General features: G+C 36.0%; 1 protein-coding gene across 6 annotated transcripts in view; it reads left to right on the forward strand.

The window, feature by feature from the left end:
• CDH18 (cadherin 18) overlaps positions 1-20,263 on the forward strand; it is a 552,389-nt gene that overhangs the window by 508,999 nt on the left and 23,127 nt on the right. For all 6 annotated transcript variants that reach the window (XM_021283817.2, XM_065052617.1, XM_021283818.2 and 3 more), the window contains one exon: positions 8,414-8,550. In XM_021283817.2, coding sequence (XP_021139492.2) covers positions 8,414-8,550 — 137 coding nt within the window. The remainder of the gene's footprint in view (positions 1-8,413; positions 8,551-20,263) is intronic.

Genomic DNA, 20,263 nt, shown 5'->3' on the forward strand with positions numbered 1-20,263 from the left:
ACCTGAACTTTTGCTTCAAACTCAGTCATTCAAATTTGGTTATGCATCATCAACATATTAAGTGAAGGAACATGCAGGAGAGAGCTGTGTGAGGGGATTGGATCGGAGGTTGAAAATGAAAATTGTATTTTAAAAAATTGTTTTTCAGTTCTTGCTCTCTGAGATCAGAATCCGTTTCTACACTGCTCTGCCCTACTGTCAGCGGGGAGAGGGGATAAGACTCCCACCCTGCTGGAAAATATAAAAGCCTCTTAATCTACTTGTATTAATTTGTTTTACATGCTTTGGAATGTTATCTAAGTGGAATAAGATCAGTTTGCTTTCTGCTATGTTGTGCACAGGATGCTTTGTTGGCTGTACTTAGGGCAACCTGTTGAGATCAATGCTGTTGTGCTGACTGACCGGCCCTCCCTCACATGCCTGAATGGGGGAACATCCTCCCTCAGATCCTTCCAACCCTGCACTTGTAGAAGCAAAGGCAAACATCTGTCCCTCACTGTGCTCAGACTCTCAAAGCATGACATTGCTACAACACTGTGATCAACACCTACAGAGACACACTAGTATCTTCCCAGGGTGTGTGAAATGCTCACAGTTAGTTTGCAGAGAGGAGTTGTGTCCTCTTCCATCTCAACCCCTTCATTTGTTGGCTCTCTGTATTCCTCCAGTATTATTCTTCTCCAAGATTGTCAGTAAATCAAAACAGAAAAAGAACACCCTATTTTGAACAGCTGGAGAGACAGGGGGATTTTTGCCCAATTTATTCTCTGATTCTCTTTCTGTCTTCACAGCAAGGAACTGTTTTAAAACATTTTTTCATAGTGTTGAGGTGGGAGACCTGTTGCTGATTTTTTTTCCCTGTGGCCTCAAATTATTTTTGATTCTTCTCAAGCTATGTGTCCCAGACCTCCCACTAACAAAAATATCTGTCTCTCTGTGCAAGAACTTGTAAGCTGTTCTGACAGCTGTTCTGAGTAGGAAGCATCCAGCTCGGGATGGTGGTCAAAATCTCACGGCAACCAGAACTATCTCCATCCATCACCTAAAACTGTGAGAGAAAAAACTGACAGATCATCTTCATATGGTGACTCTGATTTTTCATGCCAGGACATCATCTTTACCTTTCTATAATTTCTACTAACTTCAGAATGTCTCCGGTATTTAAAATTATTTTATTCTTTTAGGAGTCAACCTTCATGTCTTAACATCTCCGTAGTGTAGTGTTCTGATAGGACCATTCAACTCTATTAAATAGACATAAATCTATCTCTCTTGGTTTTATTTAGTTTAATATCTAGTATGAGGAGAAAAAAAAAAAAGAAGATAATATGTAAGTAGAATACCATTATTTAACTAGTAAAGCTTTTAGAAACAAAAAGTCATTCTCACATAACACTGACTGCACTTTATTTCTTAGAAGCATTGGAATATGAATGTTTATCTCTCTGAATAAAAAAACAACTTTGATATAACAGTTCTGCCATCAACACATCTGTTTGAAATGCATTTGGACAGTTGGAATCCTCTGAAGAGATTCAGAAAGTCAGGAAAAGATGACAAAACTTTATCTTGCTTTGACTTCTGAATTATGCCTCTAAGGGTGTGGGTTGTTCTTAGCCTACATTTACTGGCAGAATTAGCTAGAAAAGATGATCAGTGGGTAACACATACAGACAGAAACTGTCAGCTAGAAAAGATGGGTGTACAGAAAAGACTCATTTTCTTCAAATGAACATATTCCCATTTTACAGTGCCTAAGATGAGCAGTGTGCCAGCAACGCACAGGGGATGGGAATGAGAGCAGAAGCAGGACACCAGCTTCTGCATGAAATGCAAAACAGTAGTGGTTGTCTCTTGGAGGCTTTGCTAGGAGGCAGTGGTTCATTGGTTGCAACTCCCTCATGCTTCCCAGGATCTGCCACCTCACATCTCCAGGACAAGGAGAGGAAAGGCTGCCATTTCTGCTGAGCTGAGATTTCAGTGTGAGAGGTGACCTGGGAGTCCCGTATGGGAGATAAGAAATTATCTCTGATCAGCTGATGGATGTCAGCTGGCAGCCAGCTTCAGAGCTAACTCAGTGGGAACAGCATATCAAACCAAGATCCTGCAAGCTCTCTGAAAGGAACAGTATTTTCCTCATGCTATGCCTGTATGGAAGGAAAAAAAAAAAAAAAAAGGAATTATAAACAGAGAGATTGCCTTCTCCAAGCCTCCAAGCTCTCTTCAAATATATTTCATTTTCACAACTGGAAAGCACAGTTGAAGGCTGTAGTTCTCAGTGGTAGTCTTCTGCTGAGGAGCTCTGGAATATCTAATGTCTCCTTAATCTACCAGACGCACTGCAGGGAGCAAATTGGTTAGCTGCTGATTTGGCAGCCAACTTCCAACTCAGACTTCATGGTTGCTTTTCTCTCCTGGAAACATTTGTCTGAACTACTGGGAAATAGACTGGCCCTGGAAGGCAAGACAGTGTAGTCCAAGGCAGTTACGGCAATGGGATGTCTCCCCACCACCTCATATGGCTTCAAGGGGATGTAGCTGGTTCCCAGGCTCACGGGGAGTGCCGCTGTCAGGAGGCAGAGAGATGGAAGGTATGCACTGAAGTTATTGTTGCTTTCCAACTGATCAAACATGGAGAGTTGCACCTGATCAGCTCTTTCACTGTTCTTCATAGTATACCTCCTCTCACCCTGAACTTTTGTTGCTCACACATTTTTCGCTAAGGTATTTTTTTTAAAAGACCAAACATAAACATTTCTATACTTTGAGTCTGAGTATCTCTTTCTGAGAAAAGCTGCTTTACTTTTTTTTTTTTTTTTTGACTTAAACTTATTCCCATATAATGACATTTGATTTCTAAAAGATAGTGATTAAATGATGTGAGTGGTCAGTTTAGCAGTGATTCTATCCTCCTTCCATGACCTTTTCTAAGTTCTTTTTTGTAACCAGTTTCACTTGTCATTCAATAACTTCTTTATTATTTGCATTATTTACATATGTCTCAGTTCAAAAGCCCAAAGAAGTACTGTGACCTGTGAATCCAGATCTGGTTGAAATGTGACTTTGGAAGTTTAATAAAGAATAACAAGTTTGTAGCCAGGGTGGAAATTTGTAACAGAGTTCTTGTTTGGTGTCAGTAGATAAGGTAATAAATAAAAACAGCATAATGAAAGGATAAGCTAAAGACTTGACTAAAGTCCAAGGAAAAAAATAAAATAAAATAAAATAAAAAGTTAAAAACCCAGAACTATTTCAAAAGGCAAACTCAGGTCTTACACTTAAAACACAATAACTGGAGAGAGACATGCTGGAATAGTAACAGACTGATGCTAATATTATCTTAAGACTGAATAATTTAGGGAGAGAGATTCTGAAAAGGTTTATGGGTTTTAGTTTCAGAAGCACCTGTAAAAGGTTTTGAACTCATTAAAGATCCTAAACTTCGTAGCATCTTTTCAAACCTTCAATTTTAAGTATTCACTTTATTATTATAGACTGACTAATTTAATAATGCAAACTGATTTATACATCTAGAGTGCCCTTCTGCCTAAGGCCTATCTTGCATATTCATCTCTCTTTATTTCCTAATTCACACAAATGTTTTTTAGTTTTCAGTAAAAATGGAGTAAAAATGGTGTGAATATATGCTTCCAGTGAAACACAGCAAGTAAGGAATGAAGTTGCAGGAGCCAGGGCCTTGCTTTGGTCAGAAGCAGGAATAAGGACACAGATGGAAGCTGAGAATACCCTTCTGTTGAGTGACTACACTTAACAAAAAAATGGCACATATTGCATTTCCCATTACTAGCAGGACTGAGTTTTGGTATTGAATTTCCCTCAGAATGTCTTCAGATAGTGTGACTAATAAGTTTTCTATATTCGCGATCTTTTTAAATGTAGTTTCTTTGAGATTGGTTTCTGTTGTGGTTTAGGCATAAACAGTTTCTAGAGAGCTGTTTATCTAGGCGTGTCTTGTTATTAAGTCCCGTTTTGAACATGTGCCATGACACTCAGATATGCTGATTAAATGGTTAAAAGTATGCTAATTCACACAACATTGTAATGGGTAAATGTCTGTAAACAAATATCTGCAACAAATATTATAAATTCATTTTTCAGTAAATGCATTCTAAGAACAAACAGTCAACTGAATTAAGGAAAATTTTTTGCATTGTGGTGTAGGCAAGTGATCTCTGCAGTGGTTGGGGAACTTGCTGACAGGAGTCATGTGGAAAAGGTGAGAGTTAATGGGTACAAGTTACTCCTGAGAAGGTTCTGATTGGATGTAAGATGGAAATTTTTAGTAAGTACAATCAATCATTGGAATAATCTCCCCAGAGAAGTGGTGGATTCCCCAACATTGGACACTTCTGAGATTCAACGGGACAGGGTGCTGGGCCATGTTGTCTAGACCATGGTTTTGGGCAAGAAAAGTTTGCAAAGATGACCCTTGTGGTCCCTTCCAACTCGGTTTTCTTATATGATGATTTTATGAATCACTTTTGAAGTAACTTTGAAATTCAAAACTTGCACTACAGCTTTTTGCAGTCTAGAAAAACCATTCAAGAACAGCTCAGTAGAGGTGGAGGGAAGAGCAAGAGAGGAACGCTATGACTGTCTTTGTTTCCACTGTTATCTAGCTTAAAATAAGTATTTACCAGGTGAAATAAATTCAGAAGCCTAAGTAAAGCATTGTTGACTTTGGAGTATGGTATATTTATGGATATACCTGGTCTCTGTTCTCAATGTGCAAATTAATCAGAGGCCAGTACAAAGGCCTAAAATGTTAAGCACTTTGTAAATACAATTAAATTTGTTATAGATTCCTCTTACACTCATGATCAATAAAAGTTCTGTCCACCAGTGAATGTTTCAAAACGTCTGTAACCAGATGCAAAAAGTTGCATGTGAAGGGGAAGTGCTACTGTGGCTGAATTAGAAACATTTTACATCATTCTAGTATTGAAATAAAAGTGTTAGTAAGTTGCCTCAGGATCACTTTGTTGCCATTAATGACACAGAAAATACAACTGAAATTATTCTATCAATACTGAGTCCTAGAATCTCAGAGCTTTGACCTTCTATAGAATACATTTAAATAACTGATTTAGAAAAGTATTTTTATATTAACAGAAAAAAAAAAGCAACATCATTTATTATCAGTATGAAACATTAGGTAGTCACAATTCATAACAGAATCAGACTTCAGTTTTTCTACACAAGCTTCATGTTTGGGACTGATATTTGTCAGTGTTGGTTCTCTACTTCACTCACAGAGGGAGAGGTAATAATTTTTTTATAAGTCACACACACACAAGCTACTGAGTATCATTATTGCTTTACATGTTTGTTTGTTGTTGTTTTTCTCATGAAGCCAAATTTGAAATTCTGTCTATTTTTAAGCTACTGTCTACAAATACTACATTGCATTATTTCTATTGTTATGTGGTCAGCACAATACTGACTCACAGAGTAGTCACTGTGCCTGATGTTGATAATAAGTAAATAATGTCCACAGTAATAAATGTTTGTGGGGACAAGACTCTTATTATAATATGATTTGGGTTTGCAATACATATTCCATAAGAAAAGGTCAGTGAAACATATTGTTTTGTTTTGGTTTTTTTTTAGCAAATAATTCTTGTCGTTATCAGGAGACCCCTAGAGTCAAGAAAAACAAGTCTGTAGTAGGAGATAGGGAATTACATTTTATCATTTCCTACTTGGTTGTAATCTCTGCCAGTGAAGGGTCCTGCTAAGGTCTCCAAGAAAATTATTTGAGAGACAATTATACTTGCTGTACTTATTCTGTCAGCATTCCAGTTCATCATGTAAAAGATATTTGTACACAAATATATGTGCATTGTCCATTTTGCTCGACACAACCAAACATTCTTTATTCCTGTCTCAATAGTAGTATAGTCAAGATATCCCAACAATTTATCATAGGTCAGGTTTCCTACACTGGGGGCATAAGGTATAAGACATGGGAGGATTTCTCCAGTGAAGCACATCTTCCGTACAAGGTTCAAGTCTCAACACAACACTGTTGCAAGCATGGCAGCTGTATGGACTTTTAGAGGTTACTACCACCCTGCCTCCAAAGTTTTTATAATTAGTAAAAGGTGAGGCTAGCTATGCACAGAGGAGATACAGCTTCTCCACTGATATTGGCACAATCTTTCAAAACACTTCCATGTCAAATAAACACTTGGCAACTGAGGCCTGCAGAGACACTGGAAAAATTAGTTCTGAAACTGAACAGCAAATCCTAATTCCCAAATAAAGAGGTGTGGGTAGCCTGGACCAATATTGCCACATGAAATAATGCCAATAGAATAATTGTGTGGGGTTTTGTTTACTTGTTTTGTTTTGCTTTGTTTTGTAATGGGTCCTCAGAGGATTCCAATATTCCTCAAAAGCAATGTAAGTTTTCTTGGGTAACTGTAATATTCATAATTTCATGATCACTGACTGATAAATGTTGGTCAAGAGTTTCCTTTTAATTCACCTCCTGGGTTTATGGAGCACTGAGAAGCGCACCAGGTTTTGGGGTTTTGGAAGCGAGTCTGCAATGCCCACTGTGATTCAGCAATTAGAAATTCAGCTTTGTTGTTTTTGTTGTTATTTTTCTGGGAAGAAAATGTGTTTTGATTTTTTCACTGAATTCAGGACACACTAATCAAATAATCTCCTCTGGAAAAAAAAAAAAAAGGTCTTCATTTAAATTCTTAAAAATGCTTGCCCCATCCCCTACATAATCAAGATCTTGCCAATCTGCTTTCAGCATGGAAATAGTTTGAGCCTACCATCTGCCTGAAGCAACTTCAGTTGCCATGTTGCACATCCCAAGTGTCTTTGTTGAGCACTCCTGGAGTATTTTAGAATGAGGATTCTCAAATGTTGGTAGTTAATGAGATGGGAGACAGCAAGTTAAATCCTTATTCCAGATAAACATTAAATCAGTGGGAACTGATGTCTGCTGCCTCTCTAATAGCTCTCTCAGTCATGTGGAAGATGTTTCACTCTTCACGATGTCAAAGAAAAATTTGAGAGCAGGTAAGAAGAAAAGATGTTCTAGTCTAGTTTTGATTACTTTGATTTCCAGTGCCTGACGTACTATTTTTTAATTACTGGAAATACTGTAAGCATGAAAAGAAAATATTGTGTCCTATCCTTTGACCAGTTAAGGTGACTTACTCAAATTGCTGCCTCCTCCAGTGCTTTATTTCCTTTGCTTTTTCATGTGTCATACTTACTTTAATATATCATTCAAAGAAAAGTTTGTTTAGTTGTTTGTTTTTCTTTTCTACAAACAGTCTAAATAAGTACATTGAGAGAGAAACAAATCTGAAGTAATTTTATTTTTTTTGAGCTTGGCAGCCTTTATGTTCATCACTCCTTTTATTAGCTGACAATTACCTTTTTGGTGATGTAGAAATAAGAGCAATTGGGTGGGACAAATAGTTGGTTTTGGCTTATGCATAGCTTCTATACATGAAAAATGTCACAGAATGAAAGTAGGACTGATAGATTATGGGTAAAAACAATTATTGTACATACAAGACTAAGAATATTTTTCCTTTTTTTTTTTTTTAATCAAGTCTGAAGTTAGTGAAAAAGGTTTGATGAGTGTCTATAATTGCTTCATTTGTTAAAAGCTGTTGTAAATTATTCCAGCTTTGAGAAAAAATGGCTTGCCAATCTCCTGTTTTTTGTTCCCTCCCTCTGCATCCATTACCCACTTCAAGGTTTCCACTTTCTCTGCTAGGCAAAGTGTCAAGAAGCCAAGGGAGTTAAACAGGGCTGCTTAGTTCTGCTTCTAGGCTAGTGTCAATTGCAGCTCTGGAAATCAGCCCTTTGTGCTCTTACTGTCTGTAATGGTTATGTTCAAAACAGCTAATGTCATCGTGTTATCAACTTCATGTCAAAGAGACGTGCTTCAAAACAGGTACCAGGACTGAGCATGCTTGTTCGCAGTGACAAGCAAGTAAGCAGAATAATGTCTTCATATCTTTCTGTTTTATTTTCTACCTTTACATTAAATTATTTTTTAGTCAAAATATGTGTTTCTTACCTTTGACAGGATCACATACTGCTGTGTAAAATATCACCTGCAAGCAATCTGTGTCTTTATGACTCACAGTGGAAACCTTCTTATGTATCAAAAGAAAAGTAACATTATGAAAGAAATGAAATATGGTGTTACTTTGGGTGTCTCCATAAGACATATTTTTTCTTAGGGTGTTTTAAAAAATATTTAAAATATTAATTCACTTATTAAATAATTTATTTTAAAATATTTAAAAACATTATTTTAAAAGCTTGCAAGTAATATTTTTATGTAACTTTCTATTACTTTGGATGATACATACTACAATGAGTATATTTTTATTGCTTTATTTCTTCACAGATATTTCATTGATCATAACACAGAAGAAGATAGTTATTTCACCATTGATGCTAGTACTGGGACCATTAAGACTGCCAAGATCTTTGACAGAGAGGAGACCCCTTGGTACAACATCACAGTGGCTGCTTCTGAGATAGGTAAATAATACATTTGGCACACAGTATTAAGAAAAAAAAAAAGGAAAATAACAATTTTCAGGTTTTAAGAAACACTATATTGAGATGTTATGTTCTTTTTACTACCATGGGTGTTTTTCAGCCAGTGATGATAAAGGAGAATTTTCTCTGTGTTTGTAAATTCCTGAATTCCAGAGATCAAACAGACAAAACCTCATGTGCCTACGCGATTCCATCTCTGTAAATTTATCATGTTTTTCTGTATGTGATAGAAGGCTGCCACTTTACCTAGGAACAGTTCCAAGCATCCAGTGTCCTGAAATCAAAAGATTGTCACATTTGTGTTTCATATTTCATATATATTAGAAGATAACACTATATAATACTGAGAAATTCATCCTTCCATCTTGTATCTGCTCTTAACAATTTTTAGTGAATTGGATGTTAAATATGCCAATATTAATTTATATCTGACAGGTACCTAGTAGTTGCTGATTATCAGGGTATACCTCTGGCCTTTTAACAGGCAAATTGTCAAGTAAAGGTACAAAAAATACTTGCCCATGCATTTGAAAGGCCTTGAAGTCTGATGCATTTCCATTGCCTCAGGTAAGTCCTGCAACAGTCTAGAAACATCTGACTCAGTAGTCTCAGATGTATATTTTTACACGAGGCAAGTACAGTTTAAAGAACATTGCAGTTAACCTTTAAAATACAGGGTCTTTATTTTGGCACAGTCAAAGTTTTAAAGCTGAAGAACTCAACGAACCAAACAAAAAAAGTCCTAACCTAGATCAATAGATCCAGTCCTGCTAAGTACTCTTTGTGATAATCTCTTTCAGTGGCAGTGATTTTGAACAACGCTGTGAACTACTTATATATATATTTGTTTGTGTGTGTGTGTGTATTCCATCATTGCCAGACGATGTGACACAGGTTTTACCTGTAACAAGTGTCACTGACATTACTGAGCCACCTCAGCCTCCTCTCTTTTCATTTGTTTCATGTTCAGATTAAAAAGGAATCTGTTCTGCCACTGCATCACTAGCACACACTACAGAATTGACATATTGCAAATATTTCATAAGGACAACATTTTTTTGAACTAAGTAAATTTTTATTGTAAATAGCAAAATCTAGAGTTTGTGGTTAGCCCTTTAAAAAAGGTAATGACTGATAGTTCAGTGTGTTTGATGGTGTCTTCATATATTATGTGTTATTTCAATGCAGCATGAAATAAAATGTAATTTAAGCCTAATCATAAGCAGGTGGATAGTGTTAATTTGAACTGAGATTTGAAAGCAAGATTGAGCCATACTACAAAAAGAAGTAGTCACTAGTCTTTTTGGGAAGCCATCCAAATGTGATTATTTTGCAGAAATAAATCTCAATACCATTAAACTTAAATGTAGCTTTCTACACATTATTTATTTCATATAGGCAAATGAGTGGTAGTACAAGTACCATGCTGAGAGAATGGTAGGGAGAATGAAGAAGGATTATGTTTATAACTAAAAGAGAATAGAAAGACTAATGAGGATGAAATGGTTGGGAAGGTAAGTAAATCTACAATGTCAGTCTGAAAAACAATTTGTTTATGAAAGAAAGGAAGAGGAAGCAGTTAAGAAAAGATGGATAGCAGGCTGACTGACAAGCAGCCTAAATTGTGGGCAGCCTTTTCTTGTGTCCACTTCTTCGGCCATTTCTTTACCTACCGTAATTTGAAAATTACAACCCTTCTGTATTCTTCCAAATCCATCATGAATTCAGTAATTAACTCTCGATGAAAGGAGGAGTATCTGTTGTGTATACAGATACAAGGCCAAAACTCTTACATCAAGTGCTGTCTATCCCAGGCTTTTGTATCATTATCTTTCAAGTCTGTGCACAAGGAATTGCAGAGCTGAGACTAAAGCTGAAAAATAGGTAGAAGGCTATGACCAAAATATTATTTAGCTGTGAGGGTGGCAGTTGTTAAGTTCATTTGGCATGGAAAAAAACATCTGTAGCTTCTGACACCATTTTCTTAGCCAGGAACACAGCAGAATCTGCAAGGCCCAGAAAGATTGAACTGCTTCAACAATAAGAGGTGCTCTGCTGAAATAATGCCATGGTTATAGTTAGTTTCTTGAAGTGTTTTCCTCTCTTGACTTTATGCTATACTACACTAGATTTTCTATTGAGGAATCTTTGGGGCAAGGGGAAGGACTACAAATTGGTGATAATAGGATTTTAAAATATTGTTTCATATAGAATTATTCAGATTTCATTAGCTTGTTTGAATTATTTGAAAAAGTTTATAAAAGAGTATTTGAAAGAAGGAGATACAATTTGCTTAGCTCTATTTAAGGGTTTTGACCAAGTCTTTGATAAGAGTAATAGAAATAGGAAAATACTGAGCAAGTGCACAAAGTTTTATAATAAAAGAAAGACTGATTTAGAGGAAAGAAATACAGTCACAGTGAATGGTTGTTTCTTTGAGAGTGGAAAAAGTTAAGGCTGAGCTATTTTAAGGAATAGTGTAGGATCTGTCAATTAGAATTCTTTGTAATGACAGCACACAATGATAGGAAGTGACTCAGATTCCCAGACAACCTCCTTAGTTGTTAAGAATTAAGAAAGACTGAAAGAAACTCATGTAAGAACAAGACACATTGAAGTATGGACTAGATAAATGAACGATGAAGGGGACTGAAAATTGTCTTAAATGGCAGGCTCAAAGGGTTGTGATCAGCAGCCCAAAGTGCAGCTGGAGGCCAGTCACTAGTGCAGTACTCTCAGGGGATGATACTGGATGCAATACTGCTTAATCTCTTCATTAATTACCTGGTTGATGGGAAAGAGTGCACTCTCACCTAGTTTGCAAATGACACAAATCTGGAGTAATAGCAGATACAACAGGGGGTCATGCTGCCATCTAGAGTGATCTTGACATGCTGTAGAAATGGATGAAAGGGAACATTAGACATTTCAGCTATAGGAAATGAAGAGTTGGGCACCTCGAGAGGAATAACCGCATGCACCAGTACACAACATTCCCACCCAAGTTGGTGTCATCTACAAACTTACTGAGAGTGCACCCGATCCCCTCAAAGAAGGCTCAGAATGAGCTTATTAGTGTCTTTAAGTATCCGATCCCTATCAGAGTAAAGAAATGAGTAAAGACTATAGAATCATAGAATGTTCTGAGTTGGAAGGGACCCACAAGGATCATAGAGTCCGACTCCTATCCCTGCATATGACAACTGCACAGTTTGCACCATTTGTCTGAGAGTGCTGTCCAGTCTCTTCTTGAATACTATCAGGATTGGGGCCGTGACTGCCTCTGTGTGGAGCCTGTTCCAGTGCCCCACCACCCTCTGTGTGAAGAACCTTTTCCTAATGTCCAACCTAAACCTCCACTGACACATCTTCCTGCCATTGCCTCACGTTCCGTCATTGGTCACCAAAGAGAAGAGTTTGGCACCTGTCCCTCCTCCTCCCCTTGTGAGGGAGCTGTAGACCATGATGAGGTCTCCCGTTAGTCTTCTCCTCTCCAGGCTGAACAAACCAAGTGACTTTAGACACTCCTCATACATCTTCCTCTCCAAACCCTTCACCAACTTCACAGCCATCTTCTGGACACTTTTATATCCTGTGGTAGCCAGAACCTCACACAGTGCTCCAGATGAGGCTGCACAACTGCAGAGTAGAGGGGAAAGATAAGCAGAGATGAGGAAAGACTTATCTGAGTGATATCCAGTTAAATGACAGAAGGCAAAGTACACAAAATGAAATTCAGAAAATTACATTTTAACATTTAAAAAAAGTTTTTGCTATGGGATTGGTCAAAAATTGGGACAGGTCACCTAGAGAAGCTGTGGAGTATCTGTTAAAGATATTCAAAACCCAGTTGGACAAGGGCCAAGGTGAGGGACACTAGCTGACTGAGCTTTAAGCAGAGGATTTGGACTTGCCAATCTATGGAGGTGCCTTCCAACTTCAACCATTCCATGATTTTGCGATATTTGGAACTGTGTATTGAATGTGGAGAAGAAAAAGGGTGACTGTTTCTCACATATAGTGATGCATTCTCAGATAAAATAGGTGGCTGTAAAAAGAAATGTGGGTGATTCAATTAAGGTTTCTCTATAGTATATAATAGTGCTGATAACAAAAGGAACAATAACTGCAAAACCTCAAATAACAGCCTCTGCAAGAAAAAGGTGGCACTAAAATAGAAATGGGTGGACTTCTGGCACTTCCAAAGCCAGTTTCAGTTGGAAAAATAAAGATATACCTCAAGTTATTCAAAGCAACGCTGCAAATAGGACAAATAATAGTATCCTTGAAGCCCTTGTGCTTGCTAAGAAGGAATAAAAGCTGTGGGGAGAAAGAAACACTGATGATTCAAGGAATCAGAGAATGTCTTGATTTGAGATCAAAGTGAGGATTATAGTTTTTGCTAGAAACTACTACTTAGAAATATAGTAAGAAAAACTGTGTAAAGAAACTCCTTTCAGGTATTAATTCTAACAACTGAACTGATCGTGTTCAGTATCTGCTCAACAGACAGAGAGCAAAACAGCTTCTAGATATGGCTTTCAGGTGATGTAAACATCAAGAGATTACTGGGATCCATAAAGTACAGGACATTTACATGGATGATAAGAATATCTGTGGTTGTAATAAGAAACGTGAGTTTTTTTGAAAGCAAGGTAAGTACTTATCTTTTGGGGGAGATCCAAAAGTTTGTGTTTCAGAGATTTAGAAGATACTTTCTGTCGGGAAATTTTCACATTTTTCTCTTATGAAGGTGGTAAGTGTGTAAGTGTGTAAAACACATTTATAGGTCTACCAGTTCACTGATCTTTTTGGGATGAAGTTGCAGTGTTTCTGAGTGTCTCCAAAATCCTCTGCAACGGCTGAGAATTGAAAAGCAGATAATTGCCCACTATTTACCAAAAAGATCAATTTGAATGCAATGAATGCATAAACTTATTTTTGAAGGGTCCAGAAAGAGTTGTTAATCTGTAAAGCTTTGGAGAAGCTGCAGAGAACAGGAAAACTGAAATAACACGATACCTGCCAGGTTCTGTCGGACAACCCAGACTTAAAGAAATGCTAGCAAGAGGTAGTAAAAAATGACCATATGAAAGGATATTGTGCAGACAGAGCTTTCATCCAACAGTGTATTAGAAATAAAAATATTAAAGATACATCATTATGCAATTGATTTTATGGACAAAGCAAAAATCTCCAAGGCTGTCAGACATTATCAGATATTGGGGAAAACCCACCAACCAACCAACCAACCAACCAACCAAACAAACAAAAACCACAAATAAACCAACAAAACCCCACAAAGACATTTGTCTTTGTTTATACACCTTCTGTATCTACTTCTCCATGCATATTCCTCGTACTAGCTTCAGGGAATAAGACACCAAAGTGTTGAGTTAGAGCAACACCTCATTTACAAAATATTAAATACCCTGTGATGTGGTATTGAAAGGATCCCAGGAAAACAGAGTCAATAAAATAACAACAAAAGCAATCTTTCAGTGATATTTTCATAGAAGGCAAATAAAACTTGTTCAGAATTAAAATATGTTAAATGGCAGGAGAGCTCACAAGAATGAGAGTTTGGAACAGCTAGCTTGCAAGAACTAGGTTAAAAACATGAAAGTGCAGGTGCTAATTATAACATAAGCAGTTTTTTTTCATCAATAAGTTTTGGTAGAAACAGAAACAATAACAAGAAAGACAGAATTATGCAATTCACAGGAAAACAGGATACACACAGAGAAATAATGGTTTTCAGCAGTGACATATAAAACCTCTTGAGATTTTGAATAAATATTGAAAGCCCTATAATTACATTAAACAAACAGATAAAGTACATAATTAGAATGAGGTGCAGTTGTATATTTTCTTTAGGTGCACAGGGATATTGCTATCTCATATTGCCATCAGCCAACAGCAAGTTATAAGAAGAATTTTTCAGTTCTCTTTCCTGATTTATGGTTGCATTGCAGCAGAAAAGGCATTCTTAAGATTGTGGTAGAGGATGAAAATATGTTACTTCAGACAGCACTACATGAGACTGTCATATGAAGACTAAGAACAGAAGATAGAATTAAAGTGTAAGCAAAATAAACCTGTCAATGCTATCAAGAGGCATACCGATTTATTTTTTAAAAAGTAAAATCAAAGGATAAAAATACACAGTTTATTTCTGTTTATTTTGAAATGCATGAAAACAACATATGCATTGCCTGAAGGAAATGAGTCTAAGGAGCAGTATCTTCCTGGCATACAGCACTGAAAGAATTAAAAAAGAACAGGAATTGATGACATTTTATTTTCTCCATCTAAACTTTTTCCCATAATCAAGAGTATCTTTAATGCCTTGTGACAAATAGTTAATTTTTGGAAAAATGAATCCTTTTTCAAGATCTGAAAGTAATCTAAATCAGAACAAACTGCTGTAACAGTGTTATAATTTCAAAACTCTTTGTATCTGAGGGACAGGAGGATTATTTTTTTTTACTATTATTATTATGAGCAAGTTTGTTGCTAACTTTGTCTTTTTTTTTTTTTTTCCTTATTTCACTGAATATAAAATTTCCTCATAATGCTTTTCTGTCTTTTTTTTTTTTTTTCAAAACTCCTGGGTTTTTAACAATACAGGGTACACTTCAATAATGAAATTCACTCATTTTTTTAACATCAGTACAGGGTAATTTTGTCTTATGTGTTGTTTGCTACTTTTATGATGATTTCTATAAGTACCTTACAGAACCAGACCTAAGAGTGTTACTTTAAACCATGCCCCCACCAAGAAAAAAATCACATATGTTCTTCATCTTTGACCTCACATTCTGCCTGCTAGCTTAGTTTCAAAGGGTTTTCATATTGGTAACAATTGCTTTATTTTTCCAAGAAACAGAATCTACCACAAATGAATTTCCCTAGATGTGGACCACATTGAAGTAGTTTTTAAAAACTACAAGGTCTGAGTTTTAAGACGATTTTACCCATGAAGTAGTGAGAATTGGATATCTGACATCTTCTCAATGCTGAGAGCTAGACACAATACAGGTACCCTGTACAAACTTTCAAATGATATACAGTTTATTTTTAGCCTTCATAATACAGTTTATTTTTAGCCTTCATAACTTGTTTACTAATGGACCATAAAATCACAATAATACAATTTGTAGCAGAATGCCATTCTCTTACATGTATTTATCAATGCAATAAGGAAAACCTACACAAAACTATTAAAAAAAAAAAAAAAAAAGAGTTGTTGAAAGGCAGCTAGTTCTCCATCCTGCTCAAGAAGTAATGATCCTAATTTCAAGTTCGATGCTTATTTCCCTGTTTATCTTGGTTTAGTCATTGACTTCTAGGCTTGATGAGTTTTCTTCTCCTCTGCTTCTTTGAGGAAAAGTACAATGAAGATATTCCTATGTTGTCATGTGAAGATGGTGTAGGGATTTGCTCTTGACTACAAAAGTGGGTCTCAGAAGAAGACACAGTCTTTGGGATTACATGACATTTCTCTGTTCAGGGCTTTGTAAATCAGTACCAGAATTTCCAAACGGACATTTTTGGCAACAGAACCATTATATTTTGATCTACTCAGGAGGTGAGCACTTGTGTTGTCTATGAGCTCCAGAATTTTGCTTGCATTAAGGCAGAGGAAATCGCCAACTTGAGAGTGCTAAATGTTTTAAGTGCAGTGCTATTATTACTACTATTGCTCCTGTTGCTACTACTGCTACCACTACTAGCATGATCCAAGAGAACTGATCAGTGCTTTCACATTTGTGGTTCTTAGTGAGAAGTCATATTTTTCCACAAGAAAAAATAAAACATTTTCTAGCCAAGTTCAAATAACAATATATAAAAGCACCCTTACCCTAAGAAAGGATAATAGAAACCTACACTTACTACTAAATCCTGCATAATTTTCTCCTTGTCAGAAAATTTAGTTTATCACGTATACACCATCCTGAATTAAACCCATTATTTCCTGAATATTACCACTCTCACATATTAGACATTCTTTCTTCGTGTTAGCTCTGCTTCCTTAGGATGTTTTAACCTTCCTAGATCTATGTTTTGTCTTCTAATGTGTCAAAACTAATTATTCATTAGAGAAGTGTGATGAATGCTTTCTACTTCTCTTTACAAAAGTATCGGAATAGATTGTTGAACTTCCTAAGTATTGGCTTGCCCCATAAGATCTGGAAAAGGTGTCAAAATGAGAAAAAAGTGGTTACGATGCAAAAGCATAGACATTTATTCTAGTCCTAAGCTAGGTGAAGATTTTTCATTCTAGATCGTGAAAACATGTAAAATTATTTCATTTTTTAGTAAAATCTTTCACCCTTTAAAACTAATTCAGAGGGTCTCTGGGTTAAATTATTCACTCAGCTTTCATAATAACAACTGTTGAACTATACCAGCCTAACAAACAAACAAACAATAATAATAATTTAAAAAAAGAACAAACCCACGAAAAAACACAACACAAAAGACTTGATGTCAGGACTGTTGTTCTGAATGTCATTCAGTTAGAATTTATTTTCATAAAGGCCATAGGAATTTCATTAAAAAAGAAGTCTCAGACAACAGTAGCTATATTAAAAATCTTCCTTCTTAAATAGGGTTTTTAAAGTTTGCCCACAGAAAATAAGTGGAAGAGGAGATTCAAGACATCACACTAGCTGCTGATAGGGACTTCTGTAAGTTTGCAGAGGATGTGCTGGTGAAGGGGATGCTATTCAATGAAATTAATTTACTTAACATACATTTAGTATTCTTGCAGAATAACTATTTATTCTGGGAAAAGCCTCAAGCATAAGAAAGCAAGTCCCTAACGTAGGTGAATCAGAGCAATGTTTCTGCTTCAGTTATCCCTTAGAACAGTGAGCATTCACTTTTAAAAATCTACTCTGGAGGCAAAATACTAATAGGATGTAGAATGGATCTGGCTATTTTATAATGTGCAAGCCTGAAATATATGTCAGCACTGATTATCTTAAAACTGGAAATCTGCCTAACTGCCACAATAAATTTGTCTAATTAACAAATACATATTCTTAAAAGGACAAGTTATTAGTGTGTTTGGATATTGCAGATGAGTTGTACACCTGTAAAAGATTGGAGTTTGTATTTATTTTATGATAAAACAGTAAAATCAAATCTTAAAAAACAAACAAACAAACAAACAAACAAAAACACAAAAAAACCCACAAAAACAACAAACAAACAAGAAACAACAAACCAAAAACAGAACCACAAAAATTTGCAAGGTCACAATTCTGATTCTTATTCTCTTCCCACAGTATAAACTGTGCTATTGTCTTCCATGCACATCTATAATATGTAGCATACACAGTCTGACAAACTTCAAGAATGTTTTGGTAAGTGGTGTTAAAATTATACATTGCCTATTAGCATTTTGTAGAGAGGAAGTTGTCAACATGGAAATTTTTCTGCAATTCTCCACCATACCATGAGGTAACTTCTTCCTGAAAGATACAAATAGTATTTTGTGAACTGAGAACTCTTTTGTACTGATAAGGTATTTATGAATTATTTGTATTGCAAAACAGTGGCAGATCAAATAAAGGTCAATTCTCTGAATCTCCATGAAATCTCTGTGAAAATAATGCAAATTTAGCAGACTAGAGTAAGATTGCACTGGGTAGTATTGACAGACATACAGGGGGACACCATCTAGATGGGCCAAAGTAAACTGGTACACTGTATTGAAACAAAAGTATTTACCATTTTTTCCTGCCATACATTGGACTAAAAAGTTTGATTTTCCTTCCCAAATATCTATTCCAAACATGCCAGACCTACAGAACAATTATTTATCTCTGATACCCTCTAGTACCCTGTGCCCTTCCTGATTTTTTGCTCCCTTCCTCTTAGATGTGTTATTCCTCCTTATATCTTTGAAGAGAGCCCTGTTTTGAGCTGGAGACTGGACCACTGGCCTCCAGAAAACCCTTTCAACTAAGATTTTTCTGATAATCCCAACTATTTTTGCTTTATGATACATTGTACTGAAACAAAAGTTATTTACCACTTTTTTGCCATACATTGGACTAAAACTTTAAGACCAGTGTAGTTAATGAATCCAAATTGATTTATTCCTCCTTAACCCTTTACTGTGATCTCTGCCTTCTGTGTCCTTTATATGCTCTTGTGTTCTCTCTCTTTGCCTGATTTAATCTATACCACTTTCTTGTTCGCATACCTAACAAACTATGTACAAAGGGCCTCCTGCACAAAGCCTCAATAATAAAACTCCCTTGAGTTGCAGATCACGTCTGGATCATTTATTGCTAGATATCATGTCCTGTAATTGTAACTACAGGATTTTTGTGATTGGATTGTCTGATAACATTGACAGATGAAGTTGCCTAAATAAGTTTGTAAGCTGTATTTCAATGAGGAATAAGAAATATTCAATCTCTATTGCTGGTGATGTCTGCACAATCTCCTGGCCTACCTCCAGGGAAGGATCAAACATCTTTTTGTGTTAATACTCATATTGCAAAGGGTCTCCTGGAGAGAAGTTTGCTTCCTTCAGTAATAAGAGTAAAAGTAGATGAATGGTTCCTTTCTCCCAACTGTTTAGTGAACAGCTAAGTGTCATTCTTCCTCATCTTCACTTCATATATTCCAGGCACTTAACGTTCCTCGAAGTTTTCCACTAGAAGTGTTTTCTACATAGCAGTGGAAAGCCTCAGCCTTATGTGAACATTATTGAGATTGCCTACTTCAGTGCCTTAGTTCACCTGTTATAAAGTTTTGTTGGGAAAACTGTTTTGAGGGAAAATTGAAAATACTAACAATCGAGGAAAGTTTAATCAAGAAAATGGAATTTTTAAGTCTATAAATGTCTTCTGAGTGTGTTTTTATAACTTCTAATGTTAATGTTAATTGGGAATAGAGGTTTCTATATTATCTCAATTAAGTCTTCCTTTTCTGCTGACTTCTTTTAATCTCCTTTCTATTCCCATTTTATGAGAATAATTGACTAAGTTCCAAAAGTGAAATAAAATCATCACGTGAATGTAGACCTATTAGTTAAAAAGAGAGTGTAAAAAATCTGAAGACAACTTCTAAGCCCCAAGCTTTTTGACTAGTATCTCAGGTAAAAACGGAGAAGGACAAATCTCTTTGTGAAAAGAAACTTCAACGTTCTCGAATACCCTTTCATTGGGAGGCTACATTACTGATGACTTTGAATCTAAATATGTGTCTAATCAATGTCGTTCAGAATTCTGAGCAGAAGCCATTAAAGGTGTGACAAATATAAGGCATTTTACAAATGACCTGTTTGACAGACACATGATGTGGATAAATCAAGAATAAAATGACAAAGGAGAATGAGGTTTAGACTACTCATGTTTCTGTCCTTCTCTTTTTTTCTTTTTTCATGAACACACACAGGAATATGCACCTCTAAAATGTCAATCTGTAAGACCCCATTCTTCCATCCTGTTGTGTTTGAAAAAAAAATTACTTTGCTGTTTTCTACTTATAGTTTCATTTAATTTGTGAAAGTAAAATGAAGTTTGTCATCTAACGGACTGATAATTACACAGACCTCACAAGACATATTTTAACTAATTATAAAAAGTTCTAATACATAGTTCTTTCAACAAAATAATGTTTTCTTACCATTTAGTGGTAAAAACAAGGGAATTACAGATTAAAATAT

Source organism: Columba livia, chromosome 2, assembly GCF_036013475.1.
Source record: "Columba livia isolate bColLiv1 breed racing homer chromosome 2, bColLiv1.pat.W.v2, whole genome shotgun sequence".
NCBI classification, from domain to species: Eukaryota; Metazoa; Chordata; class Aves; order Columbiformes; family Columbidae; genus Columba; species Columba livia.